The sequence below is a fragment of the Triturus cristatus genome, chromosome 3_2 (assembly GCF_964204655.1).
Source record: "Triturus cristatus chromosome 3_2, aTriCri1.1, whole genome shotgun sequence".
NCBI classification, from domain to species: Eukaryota; Metazoa; Chordata; class Amphibia; order Caudata; family Salamandridae; genus Triturus; species Triturus cristatus.
In genome coordinates, this window is record NC_140584.1 from 792,093,625 (window position 1) to 792,113,382 (window position 19,758).

A 19,758-nucleotide genomic window follows, 5' to 3' on the forward strand; every position below is an offset into this window, starting at 1 on the left:
TTTACTCGTTTAATACGTACTGAACCTCAACATTCTCTATTTCTTTATTATTGTTGTTTGTGGTACTATTACCTCTCACACACATCTCTAAAGAGCAGTCTGTGTGCTCATTCAAGCTACCAAAAAATCAATGAGAGGATACCCAAATCGCAATGAGTGCACCCTGATGACTGGCTCTTTGTTAGCCGCGGTGCGTGCAGCAGTGGGGCCTTGTGGGGGTATTTCGAGGGACGTTCTTACCTGCACGCACCGCCAGCTGCTCTCTGTTCACGCTTACCATTGAATAGAGGTGACCGGAGTAGCTTTTTAGGGTGTGCAGTGTAGCAGAACAAGTACAGAGTGCAGGAAGAGAGAATATTAAAAAAGAAAGAAAGAAAAGAGAATAGAATCTAAAAACATAGTTGACGCTGTAAGCACAATTTCATTTCAAAATTCCATTTCAATATGTAATAACTGTTTTATTTGTAGAACTGTTATTTATGTTTAAGAGCCTATGTTTTAATTCAATTTTTCTATCCCACAGTGATGTATTCTGTGGATTTTTGCTCTGTACAAATGTCACCAGAATTCCACGGATTGGACAGATTCAGGGGGACATAATACCCACATCTTTTAAGCATCAAGGACGGGTGGTAGACTGCAGGTATGGCAATATTTTAAAATACACAATGCAATCTCTGTTTCATTGATGTAAATCATATATTACACCTCTCCAATCTGCTGCTCAGGGGACAGCAGACTGTTGGGGCCTTTAGGGGTGGGAGTATGGCTGATGCCTGGCCGAGCAGCCCTCTACCCCAACTTGGTGTCTGGTGGCCTCTCTGGCCCACTGGTGAGGGCAGATTGGGGGTATGATACCAGTATGCCTCACAGAAGGACATAAAACGTCTCAGTGCCTTAATGGGTAGGTGTACAGCCCGATCCCAGGACAAGCAGCTGACACCCCATTCTTTTTCTTTTAAAAATGATCCGTGCGCTTTAGGCTTTCTGTCCCCTCTAGGGGTGGCAGATTGGGGATAATCCCCCAATCATCCTCCAGATCAGAAGTCTGGAGATGAAAGACTGAATATGTGCTAATTGGGGTTGGGGGGGTTAACTAAAAATGCCTGTGACACCATTCTCCCCAAGAGTCATCCCTGATGTCTAGTGGGTAGGACCTTGCTTAAGGTCACTCTCCCGTGGTGATCCCCAAGCAGGGATGCACTGGTGACAGGTATCATTACAGTAGGGATATTCTCCCCTTTTCAATGGTACCTCTCCTGACCATTGCTCGGTAGCTCAGATATGTCCCCCATTCCACCAATCATAGTGAAAGCAGCTTGAACATAAATACTCCAGCTCTTTCCACTTTCAATCAGTGTGACATCAGAGCTCATGGCATGCTGATTGTCACACTGATTGAAAAAAAAAAGTTGTGTTAGGCTCCGAAAGAAACTCCACCCACACTGCTGGAGGTTTCTCTAGGAATAGAAAATCCTTCTGGTGTGAGCACCAAAAGGACTTTCCACATTTGGTACATTCACATCCTCCATGCCCATTAGGTAGTTATGGGGATGTGAATGTCTTGTCACCCATAGCAAAGGGGTTCAACAGGGAGCAGTTTATTGGAAAACATAAATAAAATACTGAGATGTTTGATGGTCTACATGAAAAAGAAGAGAACAATGTTTATGTAAAAGTGATATGTTTTTGAAGAAGCAGCTACCACAGTTCAGATAAACATGAGCCCTAACTCGGAATAAGAATATTCAGTTTTGTTTACCTTCCATGAAGAGAATGCTGATTAAAAATAAGGCAATGGTAAAGCTTAATTTAGAGGTACTAGACTGTCATTATCAAATCAGGTCGAGAGTAGGCTTCTTTTTGGATAAAATCCATAGATCACAGTAATGATATCATATCCATGAACTAGCATCCTCCTATCCTGATGAAAAAGGAATTTTAAAATTTACTGCTTTTTGAACAGTGAAAGCAGCCAAAAATGGTATGAACGTACCTATATACATATATATACATGCATCCAAAGGTTAAATTAGTGGGGGCTGCTTTATTAGGGTGTTGTGACCCTGTCACTCCAATTTCCACAATGCTAAAGAGAACTGGCTCATCCATGTAATGCTGAAAGAGAGCACCTGGCTGCCTGTACCTCGTACTGAGCATGATCATGAAGCCATATTCTGAAAGGTAGCCCAGTGTGAATGTCTGGGCTTACGTTTTGAAAGCCCATTGATGGTACAGGAGGAATTTAGTCTCACAGGTTGATGGACATGGAAGCTCTGTGTGATGCCATCAGCCCTTTACATTTTGTAGATTTAAAGCTCCCTTTTCAGCAGTCCATTTCCAATGTTTACTTGAAGACTGTATCTGACTTCTAATAACTGTCTATTGACAGAGCTGATGTGTGAGAGTCATAAAAACCTTAATTGTCATCTTACCACAGGAGGTACTGTTACTGTTGCTGTACTTATAAATTCCAGGACCCTACCTAATCCACCATTAGACAAATATACTGGCTCAAATGTATTCCTCGCTCAGTGCAAGTCATGATGGAACTTTTTTCCCCACCATTTAAAAATGTCACCAGCCTCTAATGGGTTAAAGTGAAGTGATGGTTAGTTTTGCTCAGAAAACCATAACATATGTTTAAAAACCTCTGAAATTCACGGAATAAAACAAAGTTAAAATATTGCTATGGTTAAAAAACTAAATCTAAAAAACACAAACATTTGCCACTTATGTCTCAGTAAACTAATCATAATATGTCCCCATGCCTGCTTATGATCTCATATATTACATCATTCATGACATGTTAAATGACATCACTGATGACTTCTCAAATGACGAAATCAACAAGGAGAGCGACAGGGAAACCATGTTATAAAATGGGGTTTTGCCTTGGAACTGCTGAAGAGCTACAGATCCTTTAAAATACAAACAATAACTCATACACACATTGTGGTGCTTATGACCTCACAATAAATACCAAAAAGTGAAATGTAATTAACCAACAAATTCAAATTAAGCAAATACAATCAGTGCAAAGTGATACTACATTCTTAGTCATCGCTGTTAAAATTGTAACGTCCCATTTGAGCGGTTATTGTCTCCTGAAGTTTATTTTCAGCCATTCTCTTTCCTGAAACCCCTTCCTATGGTGTGGATATTCCACATTTTGCCTCCTCTCTCATCTACAGAGTCCAACAGGATGTGCGCTAAGAGTTTGCTTGTACCTGGAAAGGGGAGTTCAGCTACTTTGTTTGTACATGACGTACCCCTGGGAGTCACTCTTCTGCGAACTTTATAGGAAGTAGGTACAGTTGAAAGACATTGCAAGTTGTCCATGTAGCACATTTTGCCACAGAAGTAACTGTTGCTGCTTCTGTACTGATAAATTCTAGGACCCTCCCTAATGCACCATTGTACAAATATACTGGCTCAAATTGATTCCTCGCTCAGTGCAATTCATGATGGAACTTTTTGTCCCACCGTTTAAATATTTCTATAGCCTCTAATGGGTTACAGGAAAGTGATAGTTAGTATTGCTCAGAAACCTATAACCTAAGTTATAAAATCCTCTGAAATGTACTGAATAAAGCACAGTAAAAATCCTGTTATTGTTACAAAACAAAATCTAAAAAAACACAAACATTTGCCAGTTATGGCTCAGTAAACTACTAATGACTTTTTAAATGATGAAATCAACAAGGGGAGTGACAGGGAAGGGTTTTGACTTGGTATTGCTGAGGAGCAATGGATCCTTTAAAATGCAAACAATGACTCACACACCTAATACAGTGCTTATGACCTCACAATAAATAGAAACAGTGAAATGCAATTAACAAACAGTATGCAGGGTAAGCAAATATAATCAGTCCAAAGTGATACTACGTTCTTAGTCATCTCTGTTAACGTTGTTAGGGTAGTGAGATAGGTAATCTCTTTTGTGAGATAATTTGTAATATTTGGAAATGTATCTGTTTCATTGATAGGCGGGTCATGAGCATTTCATTTGGTGGGCAACCTTTCGAGATAACCTATGATTTATGAGGTTGTTTAGTTTTTGATCTGTATACGGACTGCCTGAATAAATGCAAGGGAAACAAGATTACTGCCCTCTAAGCTTTTTTCTGAATGATTCCATCAATATCAATTGTATTTGCTAAAATTATGAAAAATCCGCCAATCAGAATGCTAATTTTCCAGACTATCCCGATGTTCATGTACATGTAAGATGGTCTTAATGTGACCAGAACCCCGAGATTGCAGTATTGGACCATATTAGATATATTGGCCATTTTGCATTTTTTAAATTGCATGTTTACTGTGGGGTAGGTATCTTGAAAAGGTGTTTTCTTCATATTGCAACTAGCAATGGTTAACGATTACAATTAGAATATTTAGGTTTACCTTTCATTAATAAATTGTTAATACAATGGACAATGGTGATGGCCAAATTATATATATATGGCTCTGTGGCTGCAGCTTTAACCACATTATTTTGGATTTTCTAAGCTTGCTACATAATTTGCCAATAATTCAGAAAGACACCTCCAAAGAAGAAAAAGATGTCACCCACTTCATGATGTAAAACAGTGTTTATGAGCATCGAGTTTGAGACCACTAACTCTTTTCAACCCTAACATGGGTTTTTCTCAAAATAATAGTGTAACTACAAACATAAACAATGGTAGGTTTAAAGACAAAAAAAACCATGAAAAATGCTACAGAATAAAATCTTAATAAAATTAAATTAACAATCATTTCATCTAATTGTTATGTATGTACTATGCCTTTTCTCCCACCTGTGTCAGTATCATGATTTGGAGATTGTTCCATCTCCAAGTTGTGTCTATATATGAAGGGAAGGCAAGTCACCATTCAGGATATAACACATCTAAAAAAACAGGACATTGCCTATTCAATTGAGTGCTGATGACAAAATAGATCACTATGCATTAGCAAAGAATCATTTCCTGATATTGCGTTTGGGATAACAGCATGTCATACCTACAGGGGTTTGATTGTTATGATAAATTTTGAATTATGCTTTTACTCAGAAATATTTACTAAAGAGGAACCTTGAGTAACTAGCTCATTACCCATGTAGTAGTAGGCCTAGGCAGAATGTCAATTACACTTGAGTAATTTAAATAATTTCGGTAATTCTGTGTTACTCTTTGGTGCAGAATCACTGAGAATTATGTGGTTACTCTTCTCTGCATAATTAAGAGTAATTTTGTGGAAAAAATCCCTACAATGGCCACTTGCTCTCACTAATTGGGTTCTCTTGCATTTAGTGCTATTTCTTATCATAAAATGCATCCTCGCATCCATTTTGGAAGCAATGGGACATTTTTGTGCTAAAAAATTGCACGGAATGCAGAGTTACTTTTCTCGCATAATTCAAGCGTAATCTTGTGGAATTTGTAGGTAATTCTGGGTGATTATGCAACACCGAATTACCCGAGTTGCGTCCACCCCATTAGGCAGTTAATATTAGTTAATATATGTTGTAGTAGGAGCACAAACTTGAAATATCTTAATGATGGTACACATCTTTGTAGGTTCAATTCTCATATAGATAGGTATGGGGAATACAAATAGCAAATGCATGAGAACTTCAATGTATAATCTAAAATTGGCTTTGATTTATTTTATATTTATTTTGTTGTTGTTCTGTAATACATTGTCCATGTTTGTTGGGACTTTAAACTCATTATTTTGTATGTGTATAATTACACTAACACTTCAAAAAAGAGGTGTTAGTGGTCTCAACCTTGGTGCTAATAAACAGTTTTTTCACAGCACGGTGTGGAGTTCTATCTCTTTTCTCTTTCAAGTTTTCTTTGTGAAAATATATATAGTCCTGAAATAACTTGTGCCACCCAATGCTCACAATGTTGTCATTAATGATGTAATTTTAGATGTCAGCAGTGATGTTATCAAGCATGTCCCTATAATATATCATGAGTGACGTAATATATGATGGAATAAGCAGTGTAGGGCGAGGGTGTAAGTTATAGTTACTTCAGGGCTCAGTTATAGATACTTCAATTAACTATAGCTAATGAATTTCATTTTTTCTTGTTTCAAATGTAATTTTGTACCTGGCATTGTCACCTAACTATAATTGTCACTTTAACGTTTTTTTTCAGTGCTTTTCTAAGGTTTTTTTAGTGTAAGTTACCGTTAGTCTATAAATGGCAGTTCTTTTGGTTTTAGCAAGGAGTCCTTGCAATATCTTTCAACAAAAATTTTAAATAAAGCATTTGTAGTCAAAACAATATTTAACAAGTGCCTTTTATATTCCTCAAGAAACATAATGCAGACATAGAACCAACCACAAGGGATCCCTACATTCCCAAGCTGAAGAGAAAAAGATCCAGTTCTGGGAATGTTTAAAAACATTTTCTGTAGTTATGTTATATAGACCCCTAGAAACATAGGGTTCACTTTTTAAAGCATTTTTGGGGAGACTTCTGTACTCTCTGTAGTCCCCACAACACTTTACACAGGGTGGTGCTGCCCGTACCCAACATGTAGCACTGTCATGCATGAAACTATATTTAAATTAGTCCACAAAGGGTATTATGGGAGTCTGAATAATAAATGAGTGGCTCTGGCCACTCATTTATTATTCTTTGTCCTACCTATATTTTTTAAATCATATATTTGTGGGTGTCCCGGTCCCACACAGGACATCCACAAATTTTCCATATTGTCGGGGCCGCGGGAGGAGTCCCAAGTCAATGCAGCCCCAGGAGTAAGCCACTTTGATTTTTGATCGGTAGACTTGTGTCTACCTTGGGCTCACACTTTTGCCAAACAAGTTGGGGCCACAGGGGAGCCCTATAGCCCCTGCAGCCCCTGCTTGTTCTTTTGGTGTGAGCTGGCCACTTTGTTTCTAGATGGATATAGGGGCACCCATTCCTATCATATCCATTTGGGGCCATGGAGAGTGCCCAGGGTCCTACTGCCCCTGTCGGCTCCCCCTCACCGGCACTCATTTTGGGTTCTGGTGGCTGCAGGAAACAAGCATGCTCCCACTTAGTGGGAGCATATTTTCTCTCTACTCCCCAGAGGGACCAAGTATTCTTCTCTGCCCATGGCTCTGGGAAAAGAAAAAAACCAAATGTTTGCTCCCACGCAGTGGAAGCATTACTGCTCATGCCAGAGATGGGAGCCATACTTAGGGGGGGCCCCATGTCTTCTCCTAAAACATATGAAAGTGTCCCTGGATAGGGGTCTCTAATGATGAAATCAGCTTAGAGAGGGGGCGGAATGCCTCTCCCCAAAAAATATGAGAACAGCCCCAGGTTATGAGGTCACCAGGGTCATTTGAAGGCTCAGGAAGAGGGGGCCACATGCCCCCCTTCCCAAGAAATAAATTAACAGACGTGACCACACCCATTATTTTTTTATGGGACTGTGGATCCAGAGATCATCTGCAACTGATTGCGTAAACAAAAATAATGTTTTTGACCCAAGGGTGTCCCTATGAGACCTCAACCTACAGGCTTACGGAGGCAAGGTATCCCTACCCTGCCCCTCATATGTTTTTATGCATATTTGAAGGATAGGGGACTTAGGGCCATATGTATCAATATTAGACATATCGATTACTTAAGAATGATTCTCTGCAAATCGCAATTAGGTTATTGCTATATGAATGTATGTAACTCCATGAGCTTCATTTAACGTTTCCTAATGGATCGCAAATCGACCTATCTCATTAATTTTCATAAGATAGGTTGCAATTTGTGAGCAATTAGGAAACACAAATATCACAGGGATGGTGGTCTGCTGAGGTCAACAGACCACCATGTCTGTAATTGCTTTTAAATAAAACACTCTTTGTTTTAATGCAGCCCGTTTGCCTTAAAGGAAAACAGAATGTGTTTAAAATAAAATAAAAATGAAAAGTATTCTTTTAATTTTTTACGAGTAGGGGGTGCTCTGTGGGATCACTGCCTGCTCGGAAAAAACGTTTTCAATACCATTCACAAAAGGGTCCCTTGGGGATCCCTTCCCATTTGTGAATGTGTCACCACCTACTTGAAGTAGTTGGTAAAATGCAAATGTTTTGTGACTGCATTTCGGTCACAAAGCAATCCTACATACCACAGCGATTCGGTATTAGGAAGGGACTCCCTGAACACGCTCCTTCCTAATACCGAATCGATATGTATTCACAATTCCAATTTGCAATTACGGTAGCATGTTACCAATTCGCAAACTAGAATTCATACATGCCAAAATGCATTTTTGTGGTTGCAAACAGCCCATTGGGCCATTTGCGGCAGTATACATATGGACCTAAGTACCCAAGTCCTGAAATGGCTGCCATCACATCTTTGTTAATGTGGTGCCAGCCAATCAGATGTTATCTCTAGATCTATTGACTCTGTGGATCCTCTGTGGTGTGATATATACATAAAGTTTTAACCTTAGTGTCTCAAAATGTACTGAATGGATTCATACACTGAATTACAAAAAGCATACTTTCTGGTCCAAGATCTAGCTTTATGTCAAATTTGGTGTAATTCCATTCAGCTGGCCCAAAAATAAAATTCCTGTGGAAGAGTGGTCGTAACTATACCCCACTGGGTTATCTATCTATCTATCTATCTATCTATCTATCTATCTATCTATCTATCTATCTATCTATCTATCTATCTATCTATCTATCTATCTATCTATCTATCTATCTATCTATCTATCTATCTATCTATCTATCTATCTATCTATCTATCTATCTATCTATCTATCTATCTATCTATCTATCTATCTATCTATCTCTCTATCTATCTATCTCTCTATCCATCCATCCATCCATCCATCCATCCATCCATCCAGCTGTGAATATATATATATATACATATGTATATCATGGATGGGGCAGATTTATTAAACATACCATATTTTGTGTTGTGTTAACTTTAACTACAGAGATGCAAATACCTCCTCTGTAAAATATGTGTATACACATATATGTCAAGAGCAAAAATACATGGAAAGCTGAAGAAGTGTGTTTTGAATATAACAATTTAATATAAGTACATTCCAGAGCTTATGTTAGTTTTGTGATATGCAGTCAGTTTGTGGTATATTTTGTTCTTTCATTAGAAGGATGTTTGGGAGAACATTTTTGCAATAAATATGCTAAACAATTAATACATTGAGCAACTGGAACATACATAATATGTGCTAAAGGATTTAAATATGTTTTGCTTCAAATATTCTTATATTTGTAACTTTTATTTTTATGTTTTCTCATAGCGGTGCCCATATCCTTTTAGATGATGAGACAGATTTAGGATATGTTGAGGATGGGACACCCTGTGGCCCATCTATGATGTGCCTGGACAGGAAGTGCCTACCTATTCAGTCCTTAAACATCAGCAGCTGTCCTGTGGGCTCGAATGGCAAAGTTTGCTCAGGCCATGGGGTAAGTTTCTTATCAAGCCTTTTCGTTTTGAATGGGGTAAATATCACGAAAATGAAATTCAGACCTCTTTTTTGCCAATCATATATACCCATCTCAACCCACTTATTGGCACTAGGCATTGCAGACTGCAGGCACAGATGGATCTAGATCTACAAAGGATGCCAGCAATCATGGTCTGCTTCAATAGAAAAGAAGCCACAAAGGCGACAGTGGACCTCCTTCCCATTGAATGAGGAGAAGAGGCTGAGGGTGGATCAAATGTCCTTTTGTTAGCAACTTTCTTTTGCCTCCTTTAATTGCAGGGCAAGTCAGCAACCTCACTAAGTTACATACTATAATAACAAGGGTTGGACTGGGAATGATATCAGTCCTGGAAAATTTCTAACAAGCCCCAAATGTTACCGTATAAATGAGCATAGTCAGTGAGTCTATCCCTCCCTGTGGAGTTGCCACGTTACAATTCCAAAGTTTAAAAAAGAGAAAATTACAGTTTTTCAGGTTTATTTGCCAAAATGCCATAAGATGTCTGGCCAGTTCAGTGGAGGAATGATTGAAATATTGTAGTACTCAGCAGCAGTATTTTTCCAAAGCATTAAGTCATGTGCATGCCCTTAAAAAGTGTGAGCGTGATACACACAAACAACGGGTGAAAAACAAGCAGCCATTTGTGCCACAGAAAATGCAAGGCCTTTCTGATGTAGGGTCCCCCACTCAATAACTGACCATATAGAACCTCTTGACATGTTATGGCCCATCAATGTTAGTGAGTCACGTGAGTTCGGTAACAATATTTTGCTGCAAATAATGTGATGTGAAATAGGCCAGCCTATTAGAGGCCCTGCTTAAGTACCCTAGAGCCTTGCTCCTCATGTCTATTCAATGCTGCTTGCTGTGACAAAAGATGACTCGTAGTACCAACGAGATGCACAGCATTCCAAGATGATATACAACGACTGAACCTCCTATTTTAGTGGTTTCCTCAATATTACAGGCACAACAATAATGCCAGTGTTTCCCCTCCCCTGAAAAGCAAACAGTGCCGCTACACTTTCTCCAAAGTCCATATGTGTTGCAATCTAATTGGGAAAATTTGTAAAGTAAAACTGTCATGTTAGTACCCCTATTGCCCTATTTATATTGTCATAGTGATGGATAAAGCCATGTCGTCCCGGTGTGTAAAACACTCCGGCCATGCCAGAATCCACATTGGCCTGGTATGTAAGCACCACTATTATTATTATTATTGTTATTAATTAACATTTATAGAGCGCCTGGCTACCCTTAGGCATCCCCACTCTATCTGAGATAGGTAAAGCACAAACACAAGAGGTGGCCTCATTGAGGCAGTCTCTGGAAGAGCCACGTCTTCAGCTGTTTCCGGAAGGATAGATGGTTAACAGTTGCACGCAGCAGAGCTGGAAGAGTATTCCATAATTTAGCCACGTTATAAGAGAACATGCGACCCCCTGATCGTGCTCTCTTGATTTTAGGTATCGCTGCCAGAAACTGGTTGTCTGACCGGAGACATCTTGTTGGACAGTGGAACATTATAATAGAGTGATTTATCTTGGGACCTGTCCCCGAAAGGATTTTATGTGCTATGCACAAGGCTTTGAAATTAATCCGTTCTGCAATTGGCAGCCAGTGAAGTTATCTCAAGACTGGCTTGACGGAGTAGCGGTAGGGGGTGTGATAAAGAAGCCTGGCTGCACAATTCTGCACCACCTGCAGTTTCCCTATTGTGGCCTTTGTGGTACCTAAGTATAGGAAGTTCCCATAATCTAATTGTGAGAGCACCAGTGCCTGTACAATGACTCTGCGTGCTGGTACCGGTAGTAAAGGGAAGATTTTCTGCATCATTCTAATGATGCCAAAGCAGGATGCCGCTAACTTGACTGCCTGGCTCATGAAGTTGAGGGATTTGTCTAGCCAGACGCCTAAACTTTTTGGGGCATATGCATCAACATTAGCATTTGCGATTCCTTATTAGCGAAAAATAAGGAATCGCTAATAAGGAATAGCAAAAGGCTATGCATGTAGGAATCGCTATTCAAATAGCGATTCCTTAACATTCCTTATTACCGAATCGGTAATACCGAATCGGTAATAAGGAATACCTACCCATTCATTCCTATGGGCTTGGAGGCCCATAGGAATGAATGTAAAGCCATTCTGTATTAGCGATTCGGTATTACCGAATCGCTAATAGCTGGAGCACTTTCAAGGGTGCCAGGGTGTCAAAAGGACACCCTGTTGCACCCCTGAAAATGATATGTGCACATATGTTGCACACACACATGCTCTAAGGGCATGTGTGTGCGCAACATGACACTTTGAAAAATGCACAAAAGTGCATTTTTCAAAGTTTTTGCAAATTACCATGCAGTTCATCTTCATGGTAATTTGCTCCCCTTATTAGCGAAATCGCTAATTTTTTAACTTTGATGCATTGCATTTAAGGAATCTCACTTTGGGATTCCTTAAATGCAATCGCTATTTAAGGAATCGGTATTTAAGGAATCCCTATTTAAAGAATCGCTATTTAAGGATTCCTTAAATACCGATTTCTGCTTTTGGGTTGATGCATTGGGATTGGGTATTTTTTACTTAATACCGGGAGCTAATAAGGAATCGGTATTTTACCGACTGGATTTTGGCTTGATGCATAAGGGTGTTTATCTGACCTTTGGGGGTTGGAGCTGGCCCAAGACATTTCAGCCAGTTTAATCCCATTGTTTCCTTTGGAGCGCCTGGATGGTTATCGAAGATCATTAACTCTGTCTTGTCTCTGTTAAGTTTGAGACAAGACTGATCCATCCAGGTAGCTACCGCTTCCATACAAGCTTCAAGATTAATTGGTGTATTCTTTGGATGTTTTAGTGCTACAATCAATTGTGTATCATCTGCTTAAGTGATGATTTGGATCCCGTAAGGATGAACTAATTCAGCCAGGGGTTTAAGATAAATATTGAATAGGGTAGGGCTCAATGATGAGCCATTGGGGACTCCGCACGTAAGTGGCAAACTTTTGGAAGTGCAGTTCCCCTCGAACACCTGGAATACTCTATCTTTCAGGAAAGATTCAATCCAAGTTAGAACTTTGCCTGAGACTCCCACCCTTCTGAGCCTGTCGAACAAGATATTACAATTGACAGTATCAAATGCTGAGCTCAGGTCGAGTAATATAACCGCTACTGTCCCTCCCTGATAAAGAATTTTCCTGGATTCTTCCACAGCTGCTAACAAGGCTGTCTCTGTCCCATGGTTAGGTCTAAATCCTGTCTGAGTAGTATGCAAGAGGGAGTGGTTCTCTAGATGCTCTGAGAGACGTTTGTTTACATATTTCTTGAGAATTTTGCTGTTCCCAGGGATCAAGGAGACAGGACGATAGTTACTCCATATCTCAGGGTCGAGATTGGGCTTTTTCAAAAGGGCCCTTATCATGGCATGTTTCCATGCCCGGGGTACCTGCCTGCTAGATAGCGAAGAGTTTAATATCTCTAGCAGAGCTGGAAGAATGATTTCTTCTACTTTGTGAAGCGTTAGAAGCGGAGCCGGGTCTAAAGGGGAACCCGATTTGACCTGCACAAAGAGTTGTGATAGTGTGGCCAGATCCAGGGTAGGAAAGTCCTCTAGACGTGGGGTTGTATCATATGGGGTATCTATTTCCTGCCCCCCCTTGTTTGTACTTGTGCTTTGGGAAAATCAGTTGCAGATAACTAGAATTTTTTTGTTAAAAAATTCCGCTAGTTCATCACATCTAGTCTGTGCTGAAACTGACGGTAAATCCGGCCCATGCACCTAGTGAGTGCATTTGTAATTTGGAATATTTCCCTAGGTGTATTCGCTGCTGTTGTTATTGTCTCCTCAAAAGAACGGGCTTGAGTTTTTTTTATTTCTGATTGAGATATTTTAATAGCTTCTCTATATTTTTATTTTTTTCCATTATTATAATCCTTCCTCCATGCTCTCTCTAATTTCTTGCATTTTTGTTTAAGTTCTCCTAAATTAGGCGAGTACCATGGAGTTTGTTTTTCCTGCTGCTTATCCTGAATACATTTGTATGGGACCGTAGCATCCAACGAGGCACTAATCCATTGAATGTAGTTCTCTGATGCTATCATGGTATTTACCTCATTCCCTGTTTGGGTGTTTGATTTGATTTGATTTGATTTATGGTTTTGTATAGCGCTGAATCACCCCAAGGGGTATCTCTGCGCTTGGAACGGCCCTGCTGAACTGGCAGACCGATTAAAAAAGGTAGGTTTTAAGGAGCTTTCTGAAATGAGAGATGGTCAGACAATCACAAAGATGTAGTGGTAATTCATTCCAGAGGACAGGGGCCAGATATGAGAAAGCTTTGCCACCGCTACGTGATTTTTTAATTCTGGGGATGCAAAGTAGGCATTTAGATCCTGACCTAAGAGAGCGCAGAGGAGTGTAGTTAGTTATTTTACTAGAGAGATAGGACGGGCCTAGATCGTTTAAGGCCTTGAAGACAATGCAACCTATCTTAAATTTCACTCGTTTCCTTACCGGGAGCCAGTGACGTTTTTTCAAGAGGGGCATAGAGGGAGTTCTAAGCGGGGCTTCCAACGCTTCTGCCCAGACCTATGGCAAGAGTTTTGCCCAGGGGCGGGCCCATTTCTTGCAGGTTTGTTTCCCTACCGTCTGATATGGGGTGTTCCAGGTTATGGGTTTTAGAAAGTGATCATACCATGGGATCGGAACGGGGCTTCCTGTGCAGAGTTGTATGTCATTTGAAAAGACTAGGTCAAGAATATGGCCCTTTTCATGTGTGGGGCTAGACACTTTTTGTAATAGTTGAATGGCCAATAAATTGTGTGTGAGGTCTGCTGCCTCTGCTTTGAGAGGCTTTTCTAGGTGTAGATTCAGATCTCCTAGTACTGTCAGATTTGGAGGTGTACTTGCCAATCTGGCAGCGGTGTCTGTTAATGATTTAAAAAACTGTCCATAGGGACCCGGGGGACGATAGACCAAGATCCCAGTGAGTGTAAGGGTGGCGGCAAATAAAATCGCAAATCGCAAATGCCATACTTTCACAGTCTGCTATGATCCCCGGCTCTATGCGTCCCCTCTGATAGTCTTTTAAAATAATGGCGATACCTCCTCCTTTTTTAAATTTCCTATCTTGTCTTAAGATGTTATACCCTGGGATTAGTGCTTGAATCACATCAGGCTTTGAGTCCTTATGGAGCCATGTTTCTGTTAGAAACAGCACTTCCGGCCGTTTATTCCTCAATAAGATATTCATTTCCCCCACATGTTTCGTAAGGGATATACAGTTGAGGAGGAGCGTCTTTCGTTCACTCTGCCATTCTGGTGTGGAGTGTGATAGTCTAATTTTAGCAGCTCCTGCATTCACATTGACCATGTTTGCACAACCCCATGATCTTGCAAGTCAAAAGTTCTGAATTTTCTTTGCATAAGCAATGTTATGCCTTGAATGTTAAGTCCTGTTGTTAGACCCTCTGCTGGGGCAAGCCTCATATGGGAGCCAACCAACATTAATTACTTGGGGGGTGTATCTATAGGACCTCAGACCAACGGCTGGAAGGTCAATCGTGGTGTTTTGGTGGGCCCTCAGACTTTCTGTTACGGGAAACAAAGCTCTGTCTAAAAATGTTCTCCTGCCTCTGCTGTTGTATTTTTTTTTTTACAACCCTGCCAATATGGATACCCAGAGCGTGTCCCACGACATAGATATCTTTCTCCTAAACTAGATATGGGGGACCAATAGTTGTAGTGTGCTCCGACGAAGCTTCGACTTCCAGCTGACGATTGAGGCCTGGCCAGCTTAAATTTTGATCTGCACTGTTTACCTCCACAACTGTAGTGGGCAGCCAGATGGCGGAATTCTCAATGGGTGCCCCAGGAGGATGTGCCCGGCCTCAACCTCTTATGACACTGCCTCTGATCCCACCCAGAACAACCTGCTTCCAGAGTTAGGTAATCTTGGCAGGGACACTTAGACATGCGTGAAACAGAGCCTCGTACAGGGCGAGTACATGACTACCATACACACCAGACATCCCCTTTAGATCACTACAGGCATAGCCTTATCCGGGCAGCTGGAATGGGTTACATAACTGGACAACGAAGGGACTGACCACACTGAGTAGTTTATACAAAGATGGCAATCTTCTGGGGTTTCACGAACTGACTGACGAGTATGGGATTTTTTCACATTATTAAGTGTTGCACAGAGTAATAGCGGCTACGCTCGCAAATGGTGAAAGGGAGGCCCACTGGAACTACTGATGTATTGGTGTCTTTGCTCAATCTGTAGGCACGCTTGATGAGAGACGATCACTCTCCTGTACAGAGCACTGTTAGCGCAATCCAAAATCAACCTAAGCTGCATGATTAATGGTCCTTGGATATGGGAACTCCTGTAATTGATGGGGATTGTTCTTCAATATTAAAAAATACCTCTAAAACCTCCAGGAATCCAAGATTTATTGCTTCAGTATTCCATGTCCATTGGGTTTACTATACCTCAATGTACCCAAATTTGCTGGCAGAGTGCCCAGAATGTAAGTTGAATGGAACTGACTTACATCGTATTGAGCAATTTTGTCACAGGTAGAAACATGCTCCAAATCTCCAACATCCTGATTACTTGGCTTTTTCCTGAGAAATATGAGAAACTTTACTAGTGCAGATTTGTAGTTTTTGCATTGATAATAGCCAGGCCTCGGCTGTCGATGAGCTGTAAAAAACCATGTCCGTCTTAGCCTATGGAAGGGGGTGGAGAACTAAACAAGTGGGCACAGTGTGAAGGAATGGTGCGAAGAAAGAGGTGAGGAGGAGACTGGATATTTTACAGTCTTGGGAGGCAATATGGCAGGGATGCCTGTCTCTAGATCATGCTGGAAGAATTATTCTCAAGATCATGTGTGAGGGCAATTGAACCTACAGAGTAATGCTCCCTGCAGACTCTGTGGAACTTAACTGACCTAAGCAGACAAATCCCTACTTACTAGACACTGCATACTCCTTTGATCTTGACTAGTTAATCGGAGCATGTATGCTGGACCCTTATGCACTCCAAGTCCCTCCCTTTTGATATATATGGAAGAGTTATATTCCCTTCTGATGATAATGATGGTGAGTAAGAGTCCACACCCCACAAGAAACATCTAGGTCTAGTTTATTTTTATGTGTGAAGTTTCACTGTGGAAATATAGATGCAACCGGCCTTACAAGTAACATTAAGACTCTAACGTGCTCTCTTTCGCTTCAGCAATGTTGTTGGTACCGAATGTTGTCACTGCATTGGTACATCTAGGAGAGTTGCGCATCTGACATAAATGTTGATTTACCTATAGCAAACATGTGGTACTAGACAGCCCTGTTTTAATTGTATTCACACATGATATCAACGGGCTAAATGAATGCCCCTTTCATTAATCATTTTGTAAACACAAATGTGTCCCAGACCTAGTGCTAAAGAACTTACCTTGCAGTCCCCAAAGGAACCTATAGACCCTTACCCGCTTGTAATCTTGTGCAGGATTCCAGTGATAGGGACAGCCTTCCAAGCACCCAGCAAGATATTGATCACCCCCTTTTGAAGATCTTTCTGTCCAATGTAGCTGGATTGAGTCCCAAATTGGAATATTCCGACTGGAGTACTTTTATTGACAGAAATGATATCTGTCTTTTTCAAGAGGCTTGGCAATTGTCCCTGTATTTCGGTCAGGATACTCCTCTTGCTCTAAACCAGCAGCACAATCTGGAAAGGAGAAACCATCTGGGGGCTTGGCATTATGGGCTAAGACCACTCTGTGTTCTAAGATTATAGAAATGAGAATCGATTCCAGTGATAGTATGGGTGTTATTTTAGAGCTATCTAAGGGTTACAGGTTTCAGGTCTTTAATGTTATAATAGAGTACTAGACTGCAATAGAGAGGCAGTTACATTTCAACAACTTTCAGGCTTTTCAGCATAAGATCTGCAAAAGCTCTTGTAATGATCGGTGGCGATCTTAACTCTATATTTGGCACTGAGGTCGTCTAAAGATACACGTAATTTAGAGTATTTCATCCAACCACAGGCTTGGGTAGACCACGTTATCTCCCTTTACAGTTATGTAAATGAGAATGCCGCTTATTCTGTAGATGAGGCTTAAGGTGTGTCCACCATTGGTCATAGCCTTTAGGAAAACCATATGTGCAATTAACAGTATGAACACAGGCAAAGCGATGGGACCTGATAAAATCCAGGGTCACTTATGCCTAGCACATCCAGAAATCCGGACCCGTTATATCAATTGTATTTCACATTCTATTCTTGTGGGGGCAGGCATGCCTAGCTCATGGGATGCTGAAGAGATTATCCCATTATATTAAAAGGGTCCAAGGGCCTGTCCCAATAGCTATCGGTTGTTTAGTCTCTTGGACAACCTGCAAAACATTTTTGGTAGACAGATACTGAAGCTGCTGCAGGACTGGATTTATGGCAATAACGTCTTGTCAGACTATCAGCCGGGGTTCAGGTTGGGCATGAATACAATCAATCAGGTCCTCCAGTTTTGTACCATCTACTGGAAGACCATTATGATCTTATGGACAACAGGAGCATGCTCTGCCTTTGATCTGATCTCCAGGTTAAAGCTATGGGCTGTCCTGGATGAAATAGGTCTAGCAGGCAATTTGTTATCTACATGAATTCACCTACACTCACAAAACTGTGCCCAAGCCAGGTAGGGCAAGGATGGCCAACTAACTGAGTGCATTAAGATCCCGAGGGGTGTTAGGTAAGGGTGCTTTTTAGCCCAGACACTATTCTTGTTGTATATCAATGGAGTAGTCAAATTATAAAGATGGTTGTAATGAGAGAGTGTCTGCCCTCCTGTTCTCCGATGACATCCTCAGGTTATCGAAATCTCCCTAAGGACCTGTTTTTCCAGGAGAGGGCATTGGATCTTAACAGCTCAAAAAATAAGTTTATGAGTGTGGGTAAAGCAGAGATGATTGAACAGGTGGAGCACTTTGAGTATCTGGGTATAAAGCTTTCCCATAGTCTATTTTGAATTCCTCGGATGCAAAAAGTCAAGTAAGTTTAATCCCTCACTCGTCTATATGGTGCAGAAATATGGGGTTATGCCAATTACAATCTGTTGACAATTGCTGAGAATAGATTTTTGAGACCCCTCCTTTCATTGCCACAGAGTACCCCTCTGGTCTCTGTTTGCTTAGATTTTGTTCATAGGCAGATAAGACTTTGGTATCTGACCTCTATTATATTGTCATCAATTATGAACAAGTGAATAACTCTACCTCTTTACAGCAGGGATTAAATATTTGTTGAAGCTGCCAGGCAGTTAGAAATCCCTTGGCTGCACTTTGTGAAGATATATCTACTAAAATAAGGCCTTGAAAGAGTCTGGCAACAGCTTGAGGATCTGATTTCAATCTCCACAAATGCTAAATGCTTTTGGGAAATATGAGATGGAGGAGATTTGCCGATCATGCAAGCAGAGGGGGTTTAGTTGAAAACATTATTGGAATAAACCTTTTCCATGGGAAACATTGGTTACATCGCTGTGTTTACACCACAATACCTTTACAACTCGGGTATTACAACACAAGTCATTACAATGACTTGCGCTGGATGGCCCTCCAACCTAAGGAGTAGTATGATTTACTACTCCAACACCTTCCCTACTGTACGTAGACTGGAGTTGGAATAGTAAATCATACTATTCCTAAGTCCAGCGCCCTCCAGCGCAAGTCGTTGTAACAACTTGTGTTGTAATGCCTGCGTTGTAAAGGTATTGCGGTGTAAGATACGGCATTGGAACATTAAAGTATTTTGCAAAAAAGGGAGATGCCACCATACTCTGTCCTGTATGTAAAATTGAAGAAGAGAGTGTAGCCCTTACTATATTCTTTTGCAGGGCATAAAGAGTACAGATGAAGAAGTGAATAGCCCATTCTGTTGAAGAATTGACACCACAAGAATTAAAATCAAATCAAATACCTGAATTGGATCTAGATGAAACTAGGCCATGAAAATACAATATAATACATTACAATACAATGATATCAAGAAATGTTAAAACAATACAAATAGTAAAATATATTAGATTAAAAAACTTCATAATGCTTTAACAGCTCCAGATTTCAGCAATTGTCATAATTAAAAAAAGTTTGGTAATATTCAAAATTGTACATTTAAGGCCCTCCTACACATGAAAATATGTTAATCAAACAAGTGCAAGGAGAGGAGAACATAAACATCAAATAAATGGGACCACTACGTGCTCCTACTAGTGCAAATA

General features: G+C 40.5%; 1 protein-coding gene across 2 annotated transcripts in view; it reads left to right on the forward strand.

The window, feature by feature from the left end:
- Nucleotides 1–19,758, forward strand: part of ADAM23 (ADAM metallopeptidase domain 23) — a 731,894-nt gene that overhangs the window by 645,127 nt on the left and 67,009 nt on the right. For both annotated transcript variants that reach the window (XM_085648912.1, XM_085648913.1), the window contains exons 22-23: nt 524–643; nt 9,280–9,448. In XM_085648912.1, coding sequence (XP_085505038.1) covers nt 524–643; nt 9,280–9,448 — 289 coding nt within the window. The remainder of the gene's footprint in view (nt 1–523; nt 644–9,279; nt 9,449–19,758) is intronic.